This window comes from Leiobunum rupestre, chromosome 5 (assembly GCF_980474605.1).
Source record: "Leiobunum rupestre chromosome 5, qqLeiRupe1.1.hap1, whole genome shotgun sequence".
NCBI classification, from domain to species: Eukaryota; Metazoa; Arthropoda; class Arachnida; order Opiliones; family Sclerosomatidae; genus Leiobunum; species Leiobunum rupestre.
The window spans coordinates 66954586-66979128 of NC_143388.1; the positions used below are offsets into that span (position 1 = coordinate 66954586).

Genomic DNA, 24543 nt, shown 5'->3' on the forward strand with positions numbered 1-24543 from the left:
AAATAATTAAATAAGACCAGAATTTGCATCCCACTGAATTATTTCAGGCTCCAGATGGATCTAATTTGGAAATGGGATGATGCCATTTTCGTAAGAGATATAATCAAATTACGATATATATTAAAAAATGACAAATCCTTTACATGGTGAGGAAACGGAGGTTTCAACCAATGTCGATATATGCAAATTGATGGACGAAATGCTATGCAGGGCAAGGAAGGGAGGGTTCAACCGAGGTCGAAGGACTATAGTTGCAACGGGTGGAGATGGACCGAAATGCTATGCAGGGTGTGGGACGGAGGTTCAACCTAGGTCGAAGGACCATAATTGCTACGGGCAGCGATGGAACCAAATGCAACGTAGGGTGAGGGACGCAGGGGCGTAGGAACCGGGAGGGGAAGGGGGGCAATGACCCTCCCTAGAATTTTGCTGGGAGGGGCAACTAATGTTATTGCCCCCTCCAACCTTTGGTCAGTTGAAATCTTCAAAAGGCTCAAATTATCATTTTAAAAGCATATACAATTTATAGAACCTCAACTGGGTTTACATTTCAGTCTTTTCCCGCCAATTTACATAGTAGTAACAAGTACACATGCATTCGGAGAAGCTACACTCCATTAAAAATTAAAAACCATTCTCCAGACCCCTTTTCGTTTATCTTTGCCCCCTCCAACTTCTAGAACGTTCCTACGCCCCTGGAGGGACGGAGGTTTTAACCGAGGTCGAAGGACCGAAATTGTGGCAGGGGCTATGGACGGAAATGCAATTCCGTGCTTGGGACGGAGGGTTCAACCGAGGTTGAAGGACCAAAATTGCAGCAGGCACGATGGACCGAAATGCTATGCAGGGTGATGGACGGAGGGTTCAACTGAGGTTGAAGGGCCGTAATTGCAGCGGGAGGCGATGGACAGAAATGCAACGCAGGGCAAGTAACGGAGGTATCAACTGAGGCCGAAGAACCGATTGTGAAGCAAAGGCGATGGACCGTAATGCTACGCAAGGCGAGAGATGGAGGGTTCAACCGTGGTCGAAAAACCATAATTGCACCAGGGGCGATGGACTGAAATGCTATGCAGGGTGAGGGACGGAGGGGTCAACCGAGGTTGAAGGACCGTGATTGAAGCGGGAGGCGATGGAACGTAATGCTGTTCAGAGCGAGATACGAAAGGATCAACTAAGGACAAATAGCCGTAATTGCAGCGGGATAAGACAGAAATTCCAGCAATGGAAATGCTAGGCAGTTTGAGGGACGGAGGTGTCAGCCAAGGTTGTAGGACCTTAATGGCATTGGGAGGCGATGGACCACAATGGAACGTAGGGCGAGAGACGGAGGTATAAACCGAGTTTGAAGGACGGAATTTGCTAAAAGAGCAATGGACGGAAATGTTATGCAGAGTGAGAGACAGAGGGTTCAACCGAGATTGAAAGACCGTAATTGCAGCAGGCACGATGGATCGAAATGCTATGGAGGGCGAGGAACGGAGGGTTCAGCCGAGTCCAAAGGACAGATATCGCAGCAGGGGGCGATGAACCGAAATGATATGCAATTCGAGACACGGAGGTATCAGCCAAGGTCGAAAAACCGTAATTGCATTGGAAGGCATGGACCGCAATGCAACGAAGGGCGATAGACGGAGGTATCAACCGAGGTCGAAGGTCGGAAATTGATGAAGGGGCGATGGACCGAAATGCTACGCAAGGTGCTGGACATAGGGGCAACGGAGGTTGAACGACTTAAGGTGCAACGGAGAGTGTTGGACATTGGGTACAAAAGAGGTTAAACGATTGAAAGTGCAACGGAGTTAGCTGGACATAGCGTACAATGGAGGTTCATTGAAGGATTATGCAACGGAGGGGGCTGGAGATAGTGTGCAACGGATTTTGAATGACACAATGTGCAACGGAGAGTGCTGGACATAGGGTGCATCAAAGGTTAAACGAAGGAAGGTATAAACCAAGGTCGAAGGACCGTTATTGTAACGGGAGGCGATGGACTGTAATGCTATGCAGGGTGAGGGACGGAGGTTCAACCTAGGTCGAAGGGCCGTAATTGCAGCGGGAGAAGAGGGACAGAAATGCAACCCAGGGTTAGGGACGGTGGTATTCATAAAGGTCATTGGACCGTAATTGCAGCAGGGGCGATAAACTGAAATGCTACGCATGGTGCTGGACATAGGGTGCAATGGAGGTTGAAAGACTTAAGGTGCAACGGAGGGAGCTGGACAATGCGTACAAAAGAGGTTGAACGTTGGAAAGTGCAACGGAGGGGTTGGACATAGTGTCAATGGAGGTTGATTGATGGAAGATGTAACGGAGGGGGCTGGACATTGGGTGCCACAGTGGTTAAACTACGGAAAGTGCTAGTTGGGGACTCGACATTAGTAGTAACGGAGTGGGCTGAGCATAAGTGGAACAGAGGTTGAACGCTGGAAAGTGCAAGGGAGAGGGCTGGACATATGTTAAAATGGAGGTTGATTAATAAATTAAGCAACGGAGGGGGCTGGACATAGGGTGCCACGGTGGTTGAGCTACGCAAAGTGTACCTTGGGGACTGGACATTAGGTGCAACGGAGGGGGCTGGACATAGTGTGCATAAAAGGTTAAACGACGGAAGGTATCAACAAAGGTCGAAGGACCGTTTTTGAAGCGGAAGGCGATGGAAAGTAATGCTATGTAGGGCGAGATATGGTGGTTTTAACCGAGGTCGAAGGGCCGTAATTGCAGCAGGAGAAGAGGGACTGAAATGCAACCCAGGGCTAGGGACGGTGTTATCAATTAAGGTCAGAGGACCGTTATTGCAGCAGGGGCGATGAACTGAAATGCTACGCATGGTGCTGGACATAGGGTGCAACGGAGGTTGAACGACTTAAGGTGCAACGGAGGGTGCTGGACAATGCGTACAACAGAGGTTGAACGTTGGAAAGTGCAACTGAGGGGTTGGACATAGTGACAATGGAGGTTGACATAGGGTGCCATAGTGGTTTAACTACGGAAAGTGCACCTTGGGGGCTGGACATAGTGTGCCTAAAAGGTTCAACGACGGAAGGTATCAACAAAGGTCAAAGGACAGCGATTGGAGCGGGAGGCGAAGGACCGAAATGCAACTCATAAGAAGGGACGAAGGGATAAACTGAGTTCGAAGGACCGTCATTCCAAAGGGAGGTGATGGACCGAAATGCAACGTAGGGTGAGGGACAGAGTAATCAAGGGAGGTTGAAGTGTGGAAATTGCAGCAGGGGGGTTGGACCGAAATAGTATGAAGGGCGAGGGACTGAGGGTTAAACTGACGTTGAAAGATAGAAATTTTAGAAGGAGGCGAAGGATCGAAATGCTACGCAGGGTGCTGGACAAAAGGTGCAACGGAGTTTGAACGATGGAAAGTGCAATTAAGAGACTGGCGATGGGGTACAATAGAGGTTGATTGATGGTAGATGCAATGGAGGGGGCTGGACAAAGTTTGAAACGGAGGTTGAAAGACGCTAGGTGCAACGGGGGGGGGGCTAGTAATAGGTTGCAACAATAGTTGAAAGACGGAATGTGAAACCTAGGGGCTGGACGTTGGTTGCAACGGAGTGGCTGTACAACAGTTGCAACAGAAGTAAAACGACGGAAGGTGTAACGGATGAGACTGGACATAGTTTGCAACGGTGGTTGAACGACGGAAGGTGTAACGGGGGCAGCTTGACATTGTTTTCAACGGAGGTTCAATGACCGAATGTGCAACGGACGGGTTTGAACGAAGTTTGCAACGGAGATTAAACGACGATAATTGCATTGGACGTTTTTTAACGTAGGGTGCGACTAAGATGAACGAGAGAGAGAGAGTGCAAAGAAGGTCGTTGGACTTAGATTGCCACCGAGATTGCATTTATGGAAGCTAAACATAATTTGTGACGGAGGTTAAACGACAGAAGGTGCAACGGACGTTGAACGACGGATGGCGCATTGGAGGTTGCTCAACTTAGAGTGCAACTTAGGTTGAACGATGGAAGGTGCAAAGAAGGGCGATGTTCATATACTTTGTAACTGAGATTGAATGTTGGAGGATGCTTAACATAGGATGTGACGGAGTTTGAATGACGGAAGGTGCAACGAAGGTTGAAAGATGAAAGGTGCAACAGAGGGGGCTGGGCTGAACAGCGCCCTTTTTAACAATAAATTAATTTTACTTTTGATACATGCATAAATTCTAGTAAGTAAAATGACTCATTTAGGCTGGCAGTACACATAAAGCTCGCAAGGGAATTTTGAGCGCATACTCATTCGTTTTCTCAAAAACCAAGTTTGCGCAGGAACAAGCGAAGCGTGCGCGAAGCTTGGGCGAAACTTTTATTTTTTTTCTAATATAGCGTGTCGTCTCTCGCTTCACGTGTGATGTATGCAGCCGGCTTTATTGATTTAGAAAATTGGTAGAAAACTTATAAATGGTTAATATACTTATGAATGAAACTTTGTTTTGACAAATTAAATACATTAATGGGTGGCTATATAATGAAACTAAAAATTTTTTAATCAAGAAAAGTGCTAATGCTCCAGTTAAGGAATTTATTTACTTACAATTATTAAGGTGTCTTTAAGGAAATTAACTTAAATATAAAAATGATAAATATTGGAAAAAGAAATGGGCAATTAACATTAACGCAAACCTTTTTATGAGCCACTAATTAAAAAATAATAAAAAAATTCTAAAGAAAAATGATTAATTTTAATAACGGAAATTACAAAGATACAACATAACAAAATTGAATATTTCCAAATTAAGGAAGTTGATTATTTTCTAAATACGAACACTAATTATTTGCTTAATGAGAAAATTAACTATTTTCTTAAAACGAAAATTGATTATTTAAATGGCTTATAAGCTACTTAAGGAAATTTCTAATTATATATATTAAAAATTTATATTTTATTCATTTTCGTAAATATGTTTTGAATTGAAGATAATTACTTTTTTAATAAGTATTTAACAAAAGTGTTAGTTATGAAAATGAAATAGTTCTTAAAAATGCATTGATTATCCTTAGGGCTGATTTTTATTATTCAAGAGAGTAAATCGTCGTTAAGTTAAATTCTCCTGTAAGGCTGGAATTTTTTTCACTAGCGAGTGAAACGGTGCTGAAAAATATTACTTTTCTAAACATTTGTGATCCTTCTTTCAAAAATAAGGATCGCAAATGAATAGGTCTATAACTAGAATTACACTATTTTCCGTTGAATTAAAGTCTGCCATACTATATCTACGTCACTGTTTCTTAAAACGGGCTTCAGCTGAACTTCGAATTAAGAACATCTGCCAGTTAAGAACTCTTCTTTTCGGAAACTTACTATGAGCATTGAGGAACATTAGTGCGAGACCTCTGTTCTTTGATTAGAGGGGGCCAATTAAAGGGAATATAACATAAGGTATTTGGTGTGGAACACCAACGTTTGCACCTTTTGCAACTTTTGACTTTGGCTTTAGAAATGTTTGGCGCCACTGTACAGGGTTATTTAAAAAAATTGAAGCGATCTTCCATAAAGATTGCTTTGCAGGTAATATCCCTTTAAGTAATTTATCTTTAAAGAAACCGACTTTTTAAATTAACCTCTAGTTTTGGGTGCTTCACTTAGAAATAACAATTCTTTAAGTCAAACCAACTTTATTTTAACTACGCTTGACGTAGACTTCTTAAGAAATAACAAGTTGGCAAGCCAAAATATACCTCTCCTCGGAAGAATTGTCCCTAGTGGTATTAATTTCTCGAGATGGCCCTTAAAGATATCTCCGCAATTCAGAGTTATTTACTAAAAACGTAATCCCGGTTCAATCCCGCCCGGTATAAAATTTTAATTTCAATTAATATAATTGAGACGAAACAACCGAGTTTAATTTATTCAGAATAATATAAATTAAGTAGTTACAACAGCGAGTTAGACCTACTAAAACATTGCACAATTGAATTTAACCCTATTTACAGAACAATTAGTTTATCAGTTAAATATATTACGAAGCAAATTTTAATTAAATAAATATCTACAGAGGGTATTTGTATGTTTCTCGCTTACAAAATACTTGCCGCATCATTAACGCTCATTTTATTTCAACACTCGCCCCTAGAATAGCTACATTCGACATCTGGTAGTGGACGACTCGTAGACTTCCTGTTGACGTTGTGACACATGCCGCATGAAAAAGACCAAAACCGTTCAATTTCCAATATCACATACCCAGGAAATCAATGACTATATTAGGAATCGTAGATGTCCAAATATCCACACACCAATAAAAATGAATTAACAAGAAGCGAAAAACTTACCATCACAAAGCACAGAAAGCCACTTGACTAAACCACAGCTCGTATATCAAACAAGTTGGCAAGCCAAAATATACCTCTCCTCGGAGGAGTTTTAAATTTTCAATGAAGCGTAACTGTATCCGTGGTTCTGCGGCAGAACGCTGACCTGTCGTACAGGAGGCCTCGGGTTCGAATCTCAGCCTAAGAAAATATTACACTACACTTAATGGCAAAAAGAGGGCAGTTTTTTTAAAAACCTTTTCCCTGATTCTAAGAAACTGCGTACGCAGCGATTACACTTTGCTCCGAAAATGCGAACGCGTTCGCAGCTCAGACCCACAGACAGACAGACACGGTGGTTGTATTACCCCTCCTAGGGTACGAAGTCCCCTCGGAGAGGTAAAAATAATTAATTAATTTTAAATTCAATATAATTCACAAAAGCGTAAAATGTTGTTGAAATTTTTTTTTACAAAAGTGTAAAATGTTGTAGGAAACAAATTGACGTCAATAACTTTATAACAGCGTAAAGGACTACCGCTTAGCTTTTTTTGAAAAACACCGAAGCTTAACAAGCGTCGGTGGCTGAGGTGTTAGAGTAAATCTCTCCACGCAGCAGACCCGGGTTCGATTCCCGGCCGGCGCCAATAAATCGCAAATAGACACTAAGCTGAATACCGTGAACAATTGGTGGAAACCCTGCCATTGGAAGTTGAGAGGTTGTTAATCACTCAGCATTCGGTCCGTCTCAAAAGTCAACAAGAAAAAGTTGGAGAGAAAATGCACGTACACACAACCAACACTAACACAACCAACACTAACATAACCAACACTAACATAACACACTCAATACCCACAACCGTCATAACACAAACTAAACATTCACACCCTACACATAAACATTAAAATATCGTAATATCCAATCAAACTGCATCCACACTGTCGCGACGGTGAGCGTAAAACATTCAAAACCAAACCCAACCGCATTGTAATCCGTTAACGCTCACCGTCAAACGGTGGTTTTGCCATCCCTTAGACTTCGCTCCCTAATTCCTAGCAACTGCGAACGCAAAGAGCCCTAGCAACTGCGAACGCGGTGATTTCAACACAAAGCGTACGCAGTGATTACACTTTGCCCTTAAAATGAGTACGCGTTCGCAGGACACACACACCCACCCACAGACACGGTGATTATATAACCCCTACAGGGTACAAAGTTCCCTCGGAGAGGTAAAAATGACCGTAGACGGAATAGTTAGTGCGACACCTTACCATTAACAAACAGGAATTTTCGACGTTATTATCATGAAACCGGATAAGCTAAACAACACGACGTACACATTGTAAAGTGTCCTCCAAAACTGTACGTTTTCGTGAAAAACAAATAATCTCAAAAAACCAAAGATAAAAATATAAGATCAAAAAATAGACAAAAAACAACATTATCTCGATCAGTAAAAATAACAAACGACCCTTCCTTTGTCTAAAACCCAGATACATATTATATTAAAAAAAGAGTATCCGAAAAAACTAAACCTACTGACAATTAAAGAGTTTAACATCGTCATTGAAATATATATTACAGATTTAAAACACAACGTTAGAGGCATCAATAACACAGCGCCAACGAATCAAAGTTCAAAAACCGCGCTCCCGGTTCAATTCCCGACGAATTAAAAACAAGTTCACAAAAATTAAAAAACAAAGTACAATAAAAAAATATCCACATATATTGTATTCTAACGTTTAGTAACAAAACCGGCCTTATCATAACGGTTCCTTTACTTTAATATGCTCCCTAAGGAAGTCAATGACCCAGCCGTGAACTATCCGCATGGTAACAATGCGACCCGAGTTCAATTTCTGATCACGATCATATTTTACATAAAAATACTTAAATATTTAATTAAATATAAGATTAATATAATTTATAAATATTTAATTAAATATAAGATTAATATAATTTATAAATATTTAATTAAATATAAGATTAATATAATTTATAAATATTTAATTAAATATAAGATTAATATAATTTATAAATATTTAATTAAATATAAGATTAATATAATTTATAAATATTTAATTAAATATAAGATTAATATAATTTATAAATATTTAATTAAATATAAGATTAATATAATTTATAAATATTTAATTAAATATAAGATTAATATATTTTATAAATATTTAATTAAATATAAGATTAATATAATTTATAAATATTTTATTAAATATAAGATTAATATAATTTATAAATATTTAATTAAATATAAGATTAATATAATTTATAAATATTTCATTAAATATATGATTAATATAATTTATAAATAATTCATTAAATATAAGATTAATATAATTTATAAATATTTCATTAAATATAAGATTAATATAATTTATAAATATTTAATTAAATATAAAATTAATAGAATTTATAAATATTTAAAATGATGTAGAATAAATTATAGTACCTAACGTTATAACTTTGTAAAGGACATTCGCCAAGGCTGTTTTTTAGAAAACACTGTAACGTAACAAGCGTTGGTGGCTGAGTGGTTAGAGTACATCTCTTGCACGAGGCAGATCCGGGTTCGATTCCCGGTTGGCGCCAATAATCGCAAATTGATACTGAGACGAATACCGTGTACAATTGGTGGAAACCCTGCCATTGGACGTTTAGAGGTTGCATAACACTCAGCACTCGGTCCGTCCCAAAGTCATTAAGAAGAAGTTTGAGAGTAAACGCCCGTACAAACACCACAGACTCAACATCCACAACCATCATCACACAAACTCAACACCCACAACCGTCATAACACGAATTCAACATCCACAACTATCATAACACAAACAGAACAAACTCAACATTTACAACCTACACATAAACATTGCAATAACGAAATATCCAATCAAACTGAGTTAAAACTGTCGCGACGGTGAGCGTTAACGAAAAAAAGACCATCCAAACCGAACCGCAAATCAATCCGTTAACGCTCACCGTAACACGGTGGTTTTGCCAACCCTTCGAGAAACTAAGTACGCAATGATTAACCTTTGCACGGAAACTGCGAACGCAGGACAGAGACACATACAGACAGACACGGTGATTGTATAACCCCTCCTTTGTCCCCTCGGAGCGGTAAAAATATGCAGTGACAGCCTAAATGCATTTCCAGGAAATTTTCAGTTAAACCGAGACGCGTTTATAAAAAACGCTTTGGAATTAGGGAAGACGGGACATTTCGCCAATTTGATTTAAAGAAGATTAACAAAATTTGTTGGGTTTTGAATTTGACAATTAAGGAAAGTGTCACAAACTAAGCTCATACCTCCCTTAGATAAATTCTGGCAGACAAAAATTTAAAACTTTCGGAAACACTATCTAGTTCCATTAAATTGGATAACAAACATTTCGGATATATCAAAAGATAGAACAGTAGACTTTGGTGTGTAAAAAGTACTTAAATACATATTTATTAATTTAAAGGAAAAAACTTCGTTAGATTTGCGTATACAGGGTGTCTTAATTTGATCGACACAGACGTTTTTCTCAAAAACTATAGTTGCTAGAAATGTGAAATTATCAGGATATACTCTTTCAAGGAGGACCCCCTTTCGTTTGGAATTTTCAGAAATATCGCGAAATCTGTCACCGTTTTGAAATTTTTATTTTTTGAACGATAGGTTGTAGACGAAAATGTTCAATCAACAAGACAATTTTTCATTGAAATAATATGCCATGTAAAAAAGTCAAATCATTTTAAATTATGTTTAAGAGGAAATACAATTTACATAGCAGAATTCCAGAATTCACGCGTCTTATTTTAAACTAGCTGGGAAGCCCGGGCGGGATGGAACAAAGTCCAAAACGCGTTACCGGAGCAAACTCGAAAAACCATGTATGCAATTTGGCAAAACCACTTTGTGACGGTGAGCGTTAACTGACGAATTTTGTTGGTTGCGGTCGTTTTTTTTTCGTCAACGCTCACCGTCACGCCGGTTTGGCCTAAGCTTTAAAATAATTTTGTTATTGTAATGTTTATGTGGGAATGTTGAGTGTGTATTGTGGCGGTTGTGGGTGTTGAGTTTGTTATGTGTTCGTTTTGTATGGGTGCTTTCTCTTCACCTCCTTCTTATTGACTATTGGGACGGACCGAGTGCTGAGGGTTACGGTAAACGTCTCACCGTCCAAATGGCAGGGTTTCCACCAATTGTTTACGGTAACCGTGTTAGTATCATTTTGCGATCGCATCGGGTGGGATTTGAACCCGAGCCCTCCTGCGTGACAGGCGAGTGTTCAAACACAGAACCACCGATACATGTTACGATTCAAAGTAAATTATAAGCTCAGCTGAAGTGGAAGAGTATATTAATCGTGTTCAAAGTCAAATGTTTTTAGGTATGAATAATTAAAGGTCAAATCTTGTTTTAGCGCAGTCAGCAGATAAGATGTTTAAGTGTAGAACCCGTAAGAGGTTCACGTTCTTAGTTTTTTGTAATTTATTTCGTTTTTTCTGTCGTATATTTCTATCTATTGTGTATTTAGCGTATTTAGTTTTCAAGCGTAATCGTTGATTTATGAAGAAAATATCGAGTTGTATACATCGGGCTCATACACTTATGTTGGTCTGGTTTTTAACTGGGTCGTCATTACTTCGTAATTTATTTTAAACGTTTTCTCCACTGATTAAGATGTTTAATGCAGTTCATCAATTGGGTTCGTTGGACTTTATTTATAAAGAGCCCTAACTATTCCATCTACGGTCATTTATTGATATACGAACTGGTGTTTAGTCAAGTGGCTCTCTGTGCTTTGTGAATGGTAAGTTTTTCGCTTCTTGTTAATACATTTTTTATTGGTGTGGATATTTGGACATATACGATTCCTAGTAAATAGTAAGTAATAAACTATAGTTACAGATACTTCATGGTTCAAAATAAACTTGTATTAGAAAATAATTTTGCGTTTATGATCTACGATTCCTAATGCAGTCATTGATTTCCTGGGTGTGCGAGTCATTATACGATATTGGAAATTGGACGGTATTCGTCTTTTTCATGCGGTATGTGTCACAACGTCAACATTAAGTCTACGAGTTGTCCACTACCAGATGTCGAATAAAGCTATTCTACGGTATCTTCATAAAGGGCTGGTGTTGAAATAAAATGAGCGTTAAAGAGGCGGCAAGTATTTTGTAAGCGAGAAAAATACTAATACCCTCTGTAGATATTTCTTTCATTAAAATTTGCTTCGTATTATATTTAACTGATAAACTTGTTCTGTAAATAGGGTTAAATTCAATTGTGCATTGTTTTAGTACGTCTTACTCACTGTTGTAACTACTTAATTTATATTATTCTGAATAAATTAAATTCGGCTGTTTCGTTACAAGTATTTTAATTATAATTAAAATTTTATAATGGGCGGGATTGAACCGGGATTACGTTTTTAGTAAATAACTCTGATTGCGGAGATATCTTTAAGGGTCGTCTCGATAAATTATTATCACCAGGGACAATTCTTTCGAGGAGAGGTATATTTTGGCTTGTTAACTTGTTTTTTCTATTATGTTAACGTTGTTAAATTTGAAATATTGCAAAGGAACTTTAAAAAACGCTATTTGATTTAAGGTATTTGGATTAAACACGTATTTAAAAGCAATATGCATTTCCAAAGCACTCCCACTTAAAGTTATGTGATGTTTTTATAAAAAGCACTGTACTTAAGATTATTTACAAAATCTGTTTGTATACTACATTTTTGTGAAAATATTAGGTTTTCTCTTTACCAGTGTACCCTGTTAATCAGTATCTAGAATTTGAACTTTAATATTTTCTTCTGAAGTAACTCTGGAAAAAGCAACATATAGTTGTCCATGAGCGAAAACAGGTTCTGGCAAAATATGCCCACATATTCTAGAGTTTTCTCCTGTGCTTTATTCACAGTTATAGCGAAAGCAACGCGAATCGGGAATTGTCATCTTTTCAGACTAAATGGCATATTTGAATCCGAAGGTTTTATGTCTATTCTTGGAATGAATACTATCTGTCCTATGCGTGAACCGGTTAAAATTTCTGCTAAAATTATGTTATCTTTCATATCATTAATAACTAACCTAGTGCCGTTATACAGGACTTTTTTGGTGTTTAAATTTCTGACAAGCATTATGATCGCTCCGACTTTGAGTTTTAGTGAGTATAATGATATCCCTGATGTTGTCAATGTGTTGGGAAATTAAATTGGACTATTGAGCCTTTCTTGTTTGTCATCAGTGTCTACGGAATTAACTGACTAATAAATTTGTGTCTACCCTTGCAACCTATCCAAAACATTGTCATTCAAAACGAATGTGTTTTCGTTTTTCGGGCGCAGAATATCCCGGTTAGCGAAAATTTTGCTTTGGAGTGAGGGGAATTCTTTCCCAAATATGTCCGTTAAAAAGAATCCTGCGAAATATACTGTGGTGGTATTTCTACAATATCATAGCCAAGGTCGAAGGAATTATAAATCTCACCATCTCCCAACTCGCAAAATTTCTGTTCTGCTCCCGTACAAACGTTTTTCGTCAATCGAAGCATAATAAAATGAGGCTACAAAGAACAGTATTTCATGCTTGATTGAACGATGGCCCTCTGGTACTTCGTAGAAGAACCGAAAGGGTTTGCCGGAAATCACCTCCAAACAACATAACCTTCCCACCAAAAGGCGAATTTTGGCCAGTTATTTCATTTAGTTATTTATCTACGGCGAGTAAAGCGATGCTTGGAGTCATACTTGCCTCGTCCCAAAGTAATAGTTTCGCCTCTTTCATACGCTTCCTTTCGAGGGATCCAGAATGAATTTTGGAAACTGAGGGTTCTGTCAAGGGTACTGAAAGCTGGAATTGCGAATGATAAGTTCTTCCGACTTTTAAAAGAGTAGCGGCCATTCCAGTTGAAGCGACTGGAAGAACAACATGGGAGTTTCCTCTCAAAACGCTCATGAACGTGTTATATAGGTAGGTTTTTCCAGTTCCGCCTGGTCCGTCAACGAAAAATAATCTTTTCGGACACTCAGGATTTGTTACCGCTAGCATAACTAAATCAAACACGTCCTGCTGTTCTTTATTTAGTTGAGATTCAAGTACCTCACTTTGATCTCGCTCAATTTCTGGGCAAAAATCCGCACTTTCAACGTTAACCGGAGGTGGTTCCGACTCTGGCAAACCAAAATCAGAACACGTTCTCCCATGTATTTGCTAAGTTCTTCCAATGTCGAATAGAGCTAAATTTTCTGGGTTCGGTTCCTTTCGAAATTCAAAATCTTCCATTAAGGCGACTTTGTGTACATCTCAAAGCAGCGGGCCGTTGCTTAGACACCCAAAAACGCAAATGAACGTGAATAACTCTCGCAGCTGTGTTGACATCTTAGTGAAAGTACCTTCTTTGAGGGCACTGTCTCATTCCACATCATCCGCCAAAAGGTGCCTTGCGGAAGCAGCTTCTTTCAAAACCGGATAAAGAATGTCATTGAAGGTGCGCAAGTCTTCGAAAGTGCGAGCTCCTTTTACATGTAGGAGAAGAAGTCAAAGGTAATATCGCTCGGCTTCGGCTAAACTGACGAAGCACATGCGGCTGATGACATTGCCAGATTTCCTCGGTTTCCACACGTTGTTTGGTTTCTGAAACACGTAATGGTCCGGCATTTCTGTATATAAAAATGCCCGTGCTTGGGCGTCGATTTGATTTAATTTGTACCAAGCCGTTAAAGTGGTTTCTTTGATTCTGGCCCTTTCTAACGTGTAATCGGATGCGACTGATGATGCATCTTGAAACCGAAAATCCTCCAGATCACTTCAGGTGCGCTGATATAACGGGAATCGAGGAATATTTTGACTTCATCGCGATTCAGAACGCCGTCCGATGCCGAATCTTCGCTTGGTGATATTTCTATGTTAGCGCAGTCATACCCTTTATATACATATTTGAAAAGGTTTTTTACGCTTTTAACCAAAGCGCATATTTCGACATAAATATGGCAGTTTAAATTTTTGGTTAAGTAAGGGTTGTACGGAACTACCCAATTATTATATTTTTCTTTATTCCTGACCGTGACTTGAAAAAACCCAAAGAAGAAATTTTGTGCCTCTGATAACGTGGGTAACCGCCGACGTTTCCGCGAGTATCAGATTCAAACTCTTTTGGGAACCCTTAGCTACGCTGACTATTTTCGATACACGGAACGTCAGGGTAGTCTTTACCGCAAGGGCCGTGTATCATGTGTTTGGTCACTATAGTATATAAGTTTGGATCTAAGGTCTGGTTAGGAATTTCGACCCAAACGATCTTGTCTATATCATTCCTGGTTCTTGGCTGATCTTCAACTGTTGAGGATTACTAAAAGATGTACGTGAGGTAAACCTTGTTATTGAACTCCACAACGTGAACCTTACCGATCACTCGACGAAAAATAGCGCCTTTAGTTATTTCGTCCATAACGTGGTTGACTTTTTGATTGAAAACGCGAGCAATTAAATCAGGTCGGTACACTCTTTCGGTGCCGCCAAGATTTTCTACAATTTTTTTCCAGCTGGGATTGAAGGTTACTGTAATAAAGATATGTTGACGGCTGAATTTTCTGACAATCGCCATTGCGTCTTAATAAGCTTGCGTCATATTGCGAGGGCTTCCTTGAAATGTTCCCGCTTTCAAGCCAAGTCGCTGGGATCGAGAATTTACGTGGTCCATTAATCCACTGTATTGTTCTACGCGTAGTTGTTTTTGGTTTTGTCGAAAAAAATGTAATCTGTTTTCTTCAATTTTACCGTACGCGTCTACTATGAATTGTTGAGTCAATTTCCCCGTGGCAAGAAATGAAGTAAAATCATTCCGAACGGACAATATGTGCGAATAATAATCCATTTAGGTTAATTTGTGCTTGGATCCAACGCTCCTCAAGTTAACGCTCCAGCCATCATTCCCGTAAGGAGAAAGAATCGGATAGATCATCGGATCACATTTCGAATGTAAAATAGATATTGATTGAGTCAAGTTGGAAGCCTTGTTATACAGTTTAAAGTCTCTGTCAAAAGATGGCTCTCCATCAACATTTTGGGAGACAACCACGATTTCATTAGTGGCACGTGGAACGTTGTTTCGTCTCAGGTCATCTCTAGGATCTTTTTTAAAAGAAAGGGTAAGAGATGGAAATCCCGTACCATCAATAACCAGTTCTTTTTCGACATCTGATATCATTTTGTATGACTTAGTTTTACCATTTTTAGTAACCATAAATTCGATCAATGTACTCATAGTTTCACGAAAACAGTCAGCGTTCTGAAAAATAGCCTTGCGCTGATTCAGCGCTTCGTTGGAGACTACAATATACAGTTGGGCGTATCGAGGTGGTTTTCCAGGTTCCGGATTTGTGGACCGGGATGTTCGGCGATAGGTTTGCCCGTGAATTTTAAAGCAAAAAGGACCACTCTGAAGAAATGTTTCTACAGACGCGCTCATTGAGGCGAAAGCTATTAAAATAGCGAATGTTCCCTTGAAAATTGTTAGCATATTTGTCTGGATCCATTAAAAGTACTTCCATGAAATGTGGGTTAGAAGGGGTAAGTGGCAATTTTACTTAACCCTTTTGGCAACCATAAATAATTTTTTTGTCCGCCAGCTCTTCCGCCCTAAAATTATTTGAGCCACAAAATTTGCATTTTAAAAGAAAGTTGCTGAGCGAAAACTCTGGAACATCACAAACCGCACCCTTATAAACGCGAGCTACGATTTGGTTCAAACAGCGTGCGCGAGTAACATAAGCGGCTTGCAAATATTTTCTGGCGACATGGATTTTTGCTCTTCTTGACGGCGTTAACACTGCGTTTATTACCAAGCGTTTTTGTCTTTTCGCAGTATTCAAATCGATTTTTTGAGGCGTCAACCGGGCGCTTGATTCCGCGCTTTTGTCCCCTCGTGGTATTCAATGCCACCCTTTTATCCAGAGTTAATTCGAAAGTTGTTCGAGCATAATGTTGTCCACGTAAGGCAGTCTTCTCAATTTTAACCTACGCATATCGGCACCGACGTTGTGCATTTGCCCGAATTCGCTTTTGCAATAAAGACAGAGTGATTAAGTCGTCTTTGTCAGCACTTGATCCAGGCTTTGCAATAAATGAGGGATCACTGGATCGAGGCATAGCAACAGCTGAGAGCGAGCGGAAAGCGTGTTAAAATGATTAGAAATGTAGGAAAAAACCAACCTACGCAGAGAGGCCACGGGACTAACCTACGAAGTCGTCATTGTCTGAGGGATCACGTGCTTTTGCCCGAATTCACATTTTCAATGAAGACAGAGTGATTAAGTCGTCTTTGTTAGCACTTGATCCAGGCTCGGCATAAATGAGGGTTCACTGGATTGAGGCATAGCAACAGCTGAGAGCGCGTGAACGAACCTAGGCATAAAGGCCACGTGACTGAATGTTACGCCGATAGAGCAACGGGTCTTTCAAACCGGAACGACCCCGAGACCCCCCACCCCCTCCCCCTCCCCTCTCGGTTTCCGAAACTCACAGGCCTTCTGAAACTACTTGATAAGCCCCCCCCCCCGCTCCGTTATTCGCGGCGGAAAGAGATAGAATTTCGGGTGTATTGCGGATTGGGACAAACACGGCCCATCTCTCAGGGGCGACAGATTTTGAGAATTTTAAAAACTGACATTTGCGTCACTTTTGAAAATTTGTAATAAAGAAATTAAAATCGAAATCTGAAATCGAAGCCGACTCGATGCGAAAATAAGAATAGTAGCGTACGTAAAAAATGCCACGCGAACCTCGCGCCCGTACCGCGCGCGCGGAAAGCGTCAGAAAATCGATAAATAAATCGCCCAAAATAGGTTGACCCAACCATAAGCTTTTATTATATAGATGAGGTTCAATAATTCCACCGTCCGCTGCAATACAAATCCGTGCGCGATGAAGCATATTTTGAAACGGAGCGAGGACCATCTCAGGAGTTACTGTAATGAAAATTTTTCAATACGTTACCCCTCCTTTAGATTTTGTTAAGGAAACAATTATTTTACGTCCCTCGGCATCCCCATATGGTCGCGTTGGATAGTTTGTGGGAAATAGGAAGTAGTTAGCGAAAGGCCAAAAGAGGGATCCAACGTGTTTCCATTTTTACTTTTCTGCTAAAAGGAATCTCTATGGATGCCTGAAATTCCCCTCCTGTCACCGAATGTGTGCGCGTCTTGTGATCTCAAGAAATTGAAACTTTTGGGCGTTTGAAATAAAGCCCTACGTTGAAATTTGGTGATTTGTCAAATCATAGTGTCTCTCCACGTGACAGCCCGTTATAGTAATTCGATTGGGTAACGAAAAAACCAGGATGGACCCAAAAAGTCACGTGGCTTATACAACAAAACTGGGAGACAAGAAGTTAAAAAAGAGAGAAGAGGAACCGAATCTCCGGATCTTAAAAACACCGCTCTGGATGACCTTAAAAAAGGAACATAGTTTTCGCGCCGGTCGCAATCTATGAATGTCACCAGCCAATTGAGCAGTTATCGCCGGACCATGGTTTTCATCTGCGCATCACCACCACAACACCTCGTAGTCAATAGTAGTAGCCTCATCGTATCTTCAACGTCTAATAGTAAATTTAGTAGTTGATCATTAAATCAGAATCTGGGTTTGGCAAAAACTTGTCCTTACTTAATTATTCATTAGCGTCCTTACGAATCATTTTAATCTAGTAGCATAGTAGTAGTATATGTCAACCTATTGGCCTATATTAGTATTAGAAAAGCGATTCATTTGGAGGCCCAGCCGGGATTTGTCTCTCTATGCCAGTTTAACCAAGAAACTTTGTTTATGGGGAAATTTATTAACGTAGATTCCTAGAATGAAATAATCACATTAACTCTGGATTAGACGTCCGGTTGATCACTCGAAGTGTACACCCCAATTAGGATCATTTTCAAGCTGTTCCGACTGTTGTCAATCCTTTTCGAAAACCCAAGCTATAGCTAGAGCCAAACGGGATCAGAAAAGAAATAGTAGGAAAATGAACGCAAACGCGACTGGGTTACTTTGGGAGGGAATGGATCTAGTAATAAAGTAGTCACAACTAGCAGCCCTGCAATAGTAGCCACTAGTTTACCCGTAGTAGTCGTAAGTAGCTAACCTTCGATATCCAGTAGTAGTAGTCTGATTAATACAACCGTGACAAGTTTAGTTTTTAGTTCAACGCCAATTAATAGTATTGTCTCAAATGCTCTGACTACGACCACGTCAGGCATGAATAGTCCCTTGCCAAGCAAAGTTAGTCCCATTCCTGCCGGTATGTTGATTTAGCCGAAATGCAAAAGCAGCTTCAAGACTTGCAATCTCAATTCTTATCAATTGTGCAAGCTCAATCTCTAGTAGCACCACTCTCTGGGGCGGAATGGCCCAAGGGGCAAATAGTCAATCTTCTCAGCTAATTAATAGTTGTCCTCGTCTGCATAGTATCAACTCGTTAAATATACGTTCCAGCTTGCCTCATAATAGATAAGATTCGCCAAATTAGGGAAACACTGGCTATGCCAGATAACCTATTTATACAAACCTGGGCACCGCAAATGTTTTTGGGACCAGCACTGGAATGGTGACAGTCGTTAAGGGTAAGGCCGACAGACTTTGATGAGTTGCAGTGTTTAATTAAAAAGTGGTTCGCTTTCCACGTAAATGACACGGTTTTGGCCGAGCGTATTATAAATCGCAGACCGGGTCATACCGAGGGAGTTCGCGACTACGTAAACAAAATGCGCGAATTATTTCTCCATATGGAAACCCCTCTAACCTTTAGCCTACAAGTTGATTATGTTTTTCGAAACATGCAAAAAGAAATGTTTCATTGAACTTAAAGTAGCGGATATCGCGACCATAGCATTAGTAGAGTCAGGCAGCTCAGTTACACTTATTGATCGTACCCTCTCTAATAATTTAGAACAATTAGGAATTAAAATTTCACCGACCAATATTAACCTTAGAGTTGTAAACAAAAATCTAATTAACGTTAACGAATCAACTAGAATCCCTATAGAATTTCCAGGAAAACGTTTGACACATGACGCGCTCGTACTTGCTGACCTAGCCTACCCTTATATCTTAGGCATGGACTTTTTAAAATCGTCGGGAATGATAGTTAGTTACGGTCAGTTGAGTTAGTGTTGGGATGCAAGTCCGTCCGTCTGGTACGAATTATACAATAGTGGTAGTAATTTCAATTTAGATGAATGTTGTTCATCCGAAGACGAGGATTTTGTTAGTGAAGAGATTAATAAGGCTTAAGAAGCAGCACCAGTAGACAATGAACAACGTGAGTGATTAAGGACTTTAGTTACCAAATGTAAGAGCGTGTTCTCAGTTAACCCAGGTATAACGCAATCCATGGAGCACTACGTCGACACGGGTGATAGTATGCCGATAGCGTGTCCCCCATATAGATATTATAATCATAAGAAAGAGATAATCGATAGTATATTTCAAGAAATGTTAGACTACACTAGTAGTTGAAAAACGTGATGCGAAACACTGTCTAGTTATAGATTATAGGAAACTTAATCACATCACGCGTAAAGATTCGTACCCTTTGCCCCGAATCGAGGACATTTTAGAATCCATAAAAGCCCCAGATTACCTAACTGTATTGGACATGCGATCCGGTTATTGGCAAATTCCGTTGCATGAGGGAAGTAGAGATACTTGCGCCTTTGTAACCCATAGTGGGATTTATAGACCCAAATTCATGATGTTTGGGCTTACCAACGCCCCAGCCTACTTCCAAAGGCTGGTAAACAATTTATTCGGTGGATTAGCTAAACAAGGCGTGTTCGATTATTTTAACGATCTATATATTGTATCTGATAAATTTGAAGACCATCTCGAAAGCTTAGAAAAGGTCCTAACGATTCTAAGAACCGATGGCCTAACCATTAAATCGTCAAAAACACAATTTTGCCGAAATAAAACGCATATCCTGGGACACCTTGTTTCTAGACAAGGTATTGAAGTAGACCCCGAAAAGGTGCGCTCAATTTCCGACTACCCCATTCCTCGAACAGTACGTCAACTCAGGCGGTTCTTATAGGCATGGTGGAATTCTATAGACGTTTTATCCCTAAGTTCGCTGAAATAGCTAACCCCCTACATCATTTGACCCATGACAATGTTAGTTGGCAGTGGGAATTGGAACAGCAGGATGCCTTCGACACGCTTCAATACGCGAGAAAAACCTTAGACTCGACCCAAAGAACACTATCAAGCACCGAGAGAGAATGTTTAGCTATTGTCTGGGCCGTAGAGAAGTTCAGGATATACCAAGAGGGAGCCCCCTTCGAAATCATTACAGACCACAAATATCTCGAGTGGTTAAAAAACGCGAAAGATCCGACTGGTAAATTTACTAGGTGGAGTACTAGACTTCAGCCTTATCATTTTAAAATTATATACATCCCCGGTAAGGACAATGTAGTAGCAGACGCGCTCTCCCGCATACCGGAAGCGTTAGAAATGGAAGAACCTGTCGTAGGACCAGTAGACATAGCAACCGAAAATTTTGAAAGTATCACATTCGATAGAGAATTGATAATAAAACAACAGAGTGCGGACTCGAAAGCTGGTCGTCTGTTGACCTGTCTGGAGGACGGTTCAGTTGGCGCCAATGACAAAATAGGCATCTGGATAAAACAAATAGCACCCTCCTGTAAATTAATTGACGGAATAATTCATAGAAATATTCCTGTAGTAGGTCAGTTAGGAAATAGCCCTATAGAAACGACTAATAGGGAGAGTTCCGAAAGTCAAATAGTAGAATCGTTTAAAATAGTAGTTCCCAAATGTCTAGTCAACACAATCATGTCCGCCTGTCACGATATTCCATCGTCCGGTCATCAAGGTTATAGTAAAACATTAGAAAGAATTAGAAAATATTACACGTGGGAGGGAATGACGAAAGATGTTAGTAGGTTTGTCAAGTCATGTAAAGTCTGTCAGGCCCATAAATCTCCGTCCGTCAAGCAGGCCGGTTTTATGAAATACGCAGAACCCTCTCAGCCTTGGGAAGAAATAGGGATCGACCTTAAAGGTGAATACCCGACAAGTAAAAGGGGGAACACTAAAATTTTAGTAGCTATAGATTATTCCACCAAGTGGGTAGAAGCTTTCCCTCTAAAGAAATCGACGACTAAAAACATAGCCCTCTTACTGATCAACCAAGTGTGTTCTCGATTTGGCGGCCCTATAGAATAGTTAGTGATAAAGGGCCGCAATTCGTATCCAATCTTATGAAAGAAGTATGTTGGCTATTTTCCATTAAACAGCGCTTCACATCATTCTATAGTCATCAAAGTAACCAAACCGAACGAGCTAATAAAAACCTCGGAATGATGATAAAATGTTACGTTAAAGAAAGTCACCAGTATTGGGACGAAGGGTTGCAACAGTTCGTTAAGGCCTTACGCAGTTCAAAAAATGTGTCTACGGGATTTTCTCCCGCATTCCTAAATTTTGGCAGGGAAATACGGGAATCAGCCATAATGAATGTAGACCATAATCAGTTATCGAAAGGCTGCCAGCAAATAGACGCCTAAGCAAAAGCCGAATTAATTAGTAGAGCCATAAAAAAGGCCCAGGCAAATTTAGTAGAAGCCCAGCAAAAGAACGCGGTTCTTTATGACCAAAAGAAGAGCCAGTTTGAGTTCACGGAGGGAGATTTAGTCTTAAAGAAAACACACTACCAATCGTCGGCCGGTTATAGATTTTCAGCAAAATTAGCTCCCGCTTGGGAAGGTCCCTTCGTTATAGGACCTAAACTATCTCCCTATACGTACAAACTACGCGATATAAATAGTAGCAAGGAATTAAGGGGGACATTTAACTTAAGGGGACTTAAGCTCGACACCGAGCGTGACCAAGTTACTGCAGAGCCCCAATTATCACCCCAGAAAGTGAAACCAAATAAAATTCGTCCTCCAGCCGACAATAGTTTCCATATGAATTTGCGTTACCGCAAATAAGTTACGGCATCAAGGGACTCTGTGTAAAAATAAATCTTATTTCGTACGCTTTACGTCCTGGGAAAGGTACACTCCCGGTTACTGTAAATGTCGTCGTGGCACATATTATCCTAAGCCACGCAATTAGTCCCTGTATATATTTAATTCATTAAATTTTGTCAGGTTTTATTTCCATTTAATTTTTTTTGGGGGGTGATTCTTCTGCCTCTCGAGGTCGTTCGGCTCTACGGAGTGTGGAATGGAACGAATATTTTTCAAAACGTTACCCATCTTTTATTTATTTTCAAGTCTCGAGACCAACGATAATCAAGAATAGTGATGAGTACTTTTTACATGGCGCAATTAGTGTATATAGTAGAACATGTATTTTTAGTAGTCTGGCATTGGTCGAGTGCATGCTGCATGTAGTTATTTTGGGGGTCATGTTAAATAAACTAGTAGTATTTTATTGTTAGAGGTGTTATTTGGTTTTTATTTAGTATTTCGATTTTTATAAGTTTGTCTAATACTAAATTTAGTAGTTGATCATTAAATCAGAATCTGGGTTTGGCAAAAACTTGTCCTTACTTAATAATTAATTAGCGTCCTTACGAATCATTTTAATCTAGTAGCATAGTAGTAGTATATTTCAACGCTAGGAACCTATAGGCCTATATTAGTAATAGAAAAGCGTTACATTACAAGTTGGAACGCTGCGATGATTCTCTGCCGTAGATCTTCTACGTTAGGGACAGGTGTTTTATACACTTCCTTCTTGACGAATCCCAAAGTTCAGGAAAACGTCCGGTGGTGCGAAATCTGGGAACCTCGGAGGCCATCGTACTGGACCTTTCTTGCCTATCCATCGCCCAGGGAACTCGTTGTTAATGTACTTCACGACGTGTCTTTCTTGGTGGACAGGTGCACCGTCATGCTGGATCCAAAGGCGTGGGACATCGACTAATGACACATCTTCCAACTCGTCTGTGACTTCATTTTGTAGAAAGGCCAGGTAGTTCTGCCCATTGAGTCAACGCGGAAGAAAAATGGCCAATAACGTGATCTCCCAGAAGACCAGCCCAGATGTTTAAACGGAATGGTACCTCTAAAAAATGATTAAAAATGATTTTGCTTAAAAAACAGTCCCTTTTTTATCTTTACAAACATACGATCTTTTCAAATTAGATGGGTTTCTCTAATTTTCTTTTTCATGAGACGTAAACCTTTTTGGGTAGTACCAACTTGTTTTTATCATGACGTATTATTTCAATGAAACATTGTCCTTTTTTGACCAAACCAATATCATCGAAGGTTTTTTATTACGCTCTACAACTTGTTGATTGAAAATTTTCGTCTTCCACCTATCGTTCAAAAAGAAATTGGAAAAAGGTGAAACATTTCAGAATTGTTCTGAAAGTTCCAAAACAAAATGGTCCTCCCCGAGGGAGTATATCCTGATAATTTAACATTTATAGCAACTATAGTTTTTGAGAAAAATGCCTGGGCCTATCAAATTAAGACACTCTGTATAGTTTTAATATATCTAGTGTTACTAGGGGTCTAATATGTTAAGCCCCATAGAACAACTAGGTTCATTATAACTATACATGCAAATCTAACGAAGTTTTTTACCTTTGAATTCATAAATTAGACAAAGCATATAGATTGTAAAGACCACACCTTCTTTCTACTATAATTGTTAATTTACCATTTTAAAATTAGGAACAAAAAAGGATCATCAAAATTTATACGTTGACGTCAGATCTTACGTGAAATTAATAAAATATAATAAAGATAAACATTTAAAAATCACAAGATTAAAAATTTGACTCACCAAAATTTACATAAATACTCTTATTTGGAGACGTTTCGATCGTAAATTTAGCTTCAACTAATCGTTTGAAAGTGGCACGACTCACTAACGACGACACACTCTGAGAATTCTTGACGTGGCGCGAAGATAATGTACAATCCATTAACACTAGGCGGATGACGTTCCTTTAAATAATTAGATTAATCACGCTTTTTACGCATTGCGGATGAATACTTTAGAAAACTACATATATTATTTGCGAATTGGGAAAAAATATAAAATAATGGTATTCTTTCCCCTCACAGTTTTCCTGTCAACTGTAGCCACGTCGCACCACCTGGGATGCGATGTTTAATCATTTCAAATAATGGCTTCAATTGGAAATTGACCAGAAAACAAACACTTGTATTTTTTGTTTAATTTTATGACTTTTATTAAAC

The 24543-nt window shown here is 39.4% G+C and overlaps 1 protein-coding gene and 1 long non-coding RNA gene across 5 annotated transcripts; both read right to left on the minus strand.

Moving 5' to 3' along the window:
* Window positions 1-4720: 4720 nt before the first annotated feature.
* On the minus strand, window positions 4721-24328 carry LOC149945649 (uncharacterized). Of its 4 annotated transcripts, none has more exons than XR_016481070.1 (4): window positions 24125-24328; window positions 22993-23395; window positions 6297-6476; window positions 4721-6141 (listed from the first exon to the last, which is right to left on the minus strand). It is a non-coding gene; the product is annotated as an uncharacterized LOC149945649 (long non-coding RNA). The 4 variants fall into 4 exon arrangements; XR_016481069.1 differs by having other exon boundaries at window positions 4722-6222; XR_016481068.1 differs by having other exon boundaries at window positions 4722-6476.
* On the minus strand, window positions 15177-15821 carry LOC149945650 (uncharacterized). The gene has a single exon (XM_090176653.1). It carries the CDS (start codon window positions 15819-15821, stop codon window positions 15177-15179), a length of 645 nt encoding a protein of 214 aa, XP_090032779.1.
* Window positions 24329-24543: the final 215 nt, after the last annotated feature.

Excerpts from the sequence above, each read along its gene's own strand:
- LOC149945650 (XM_090176653.1), bottom strand. The coding sequence starts at position 15,821 with ATGCTAACAATTTTCAAGGGAACATTCGCTATTTTAATAGCTTTCGCC.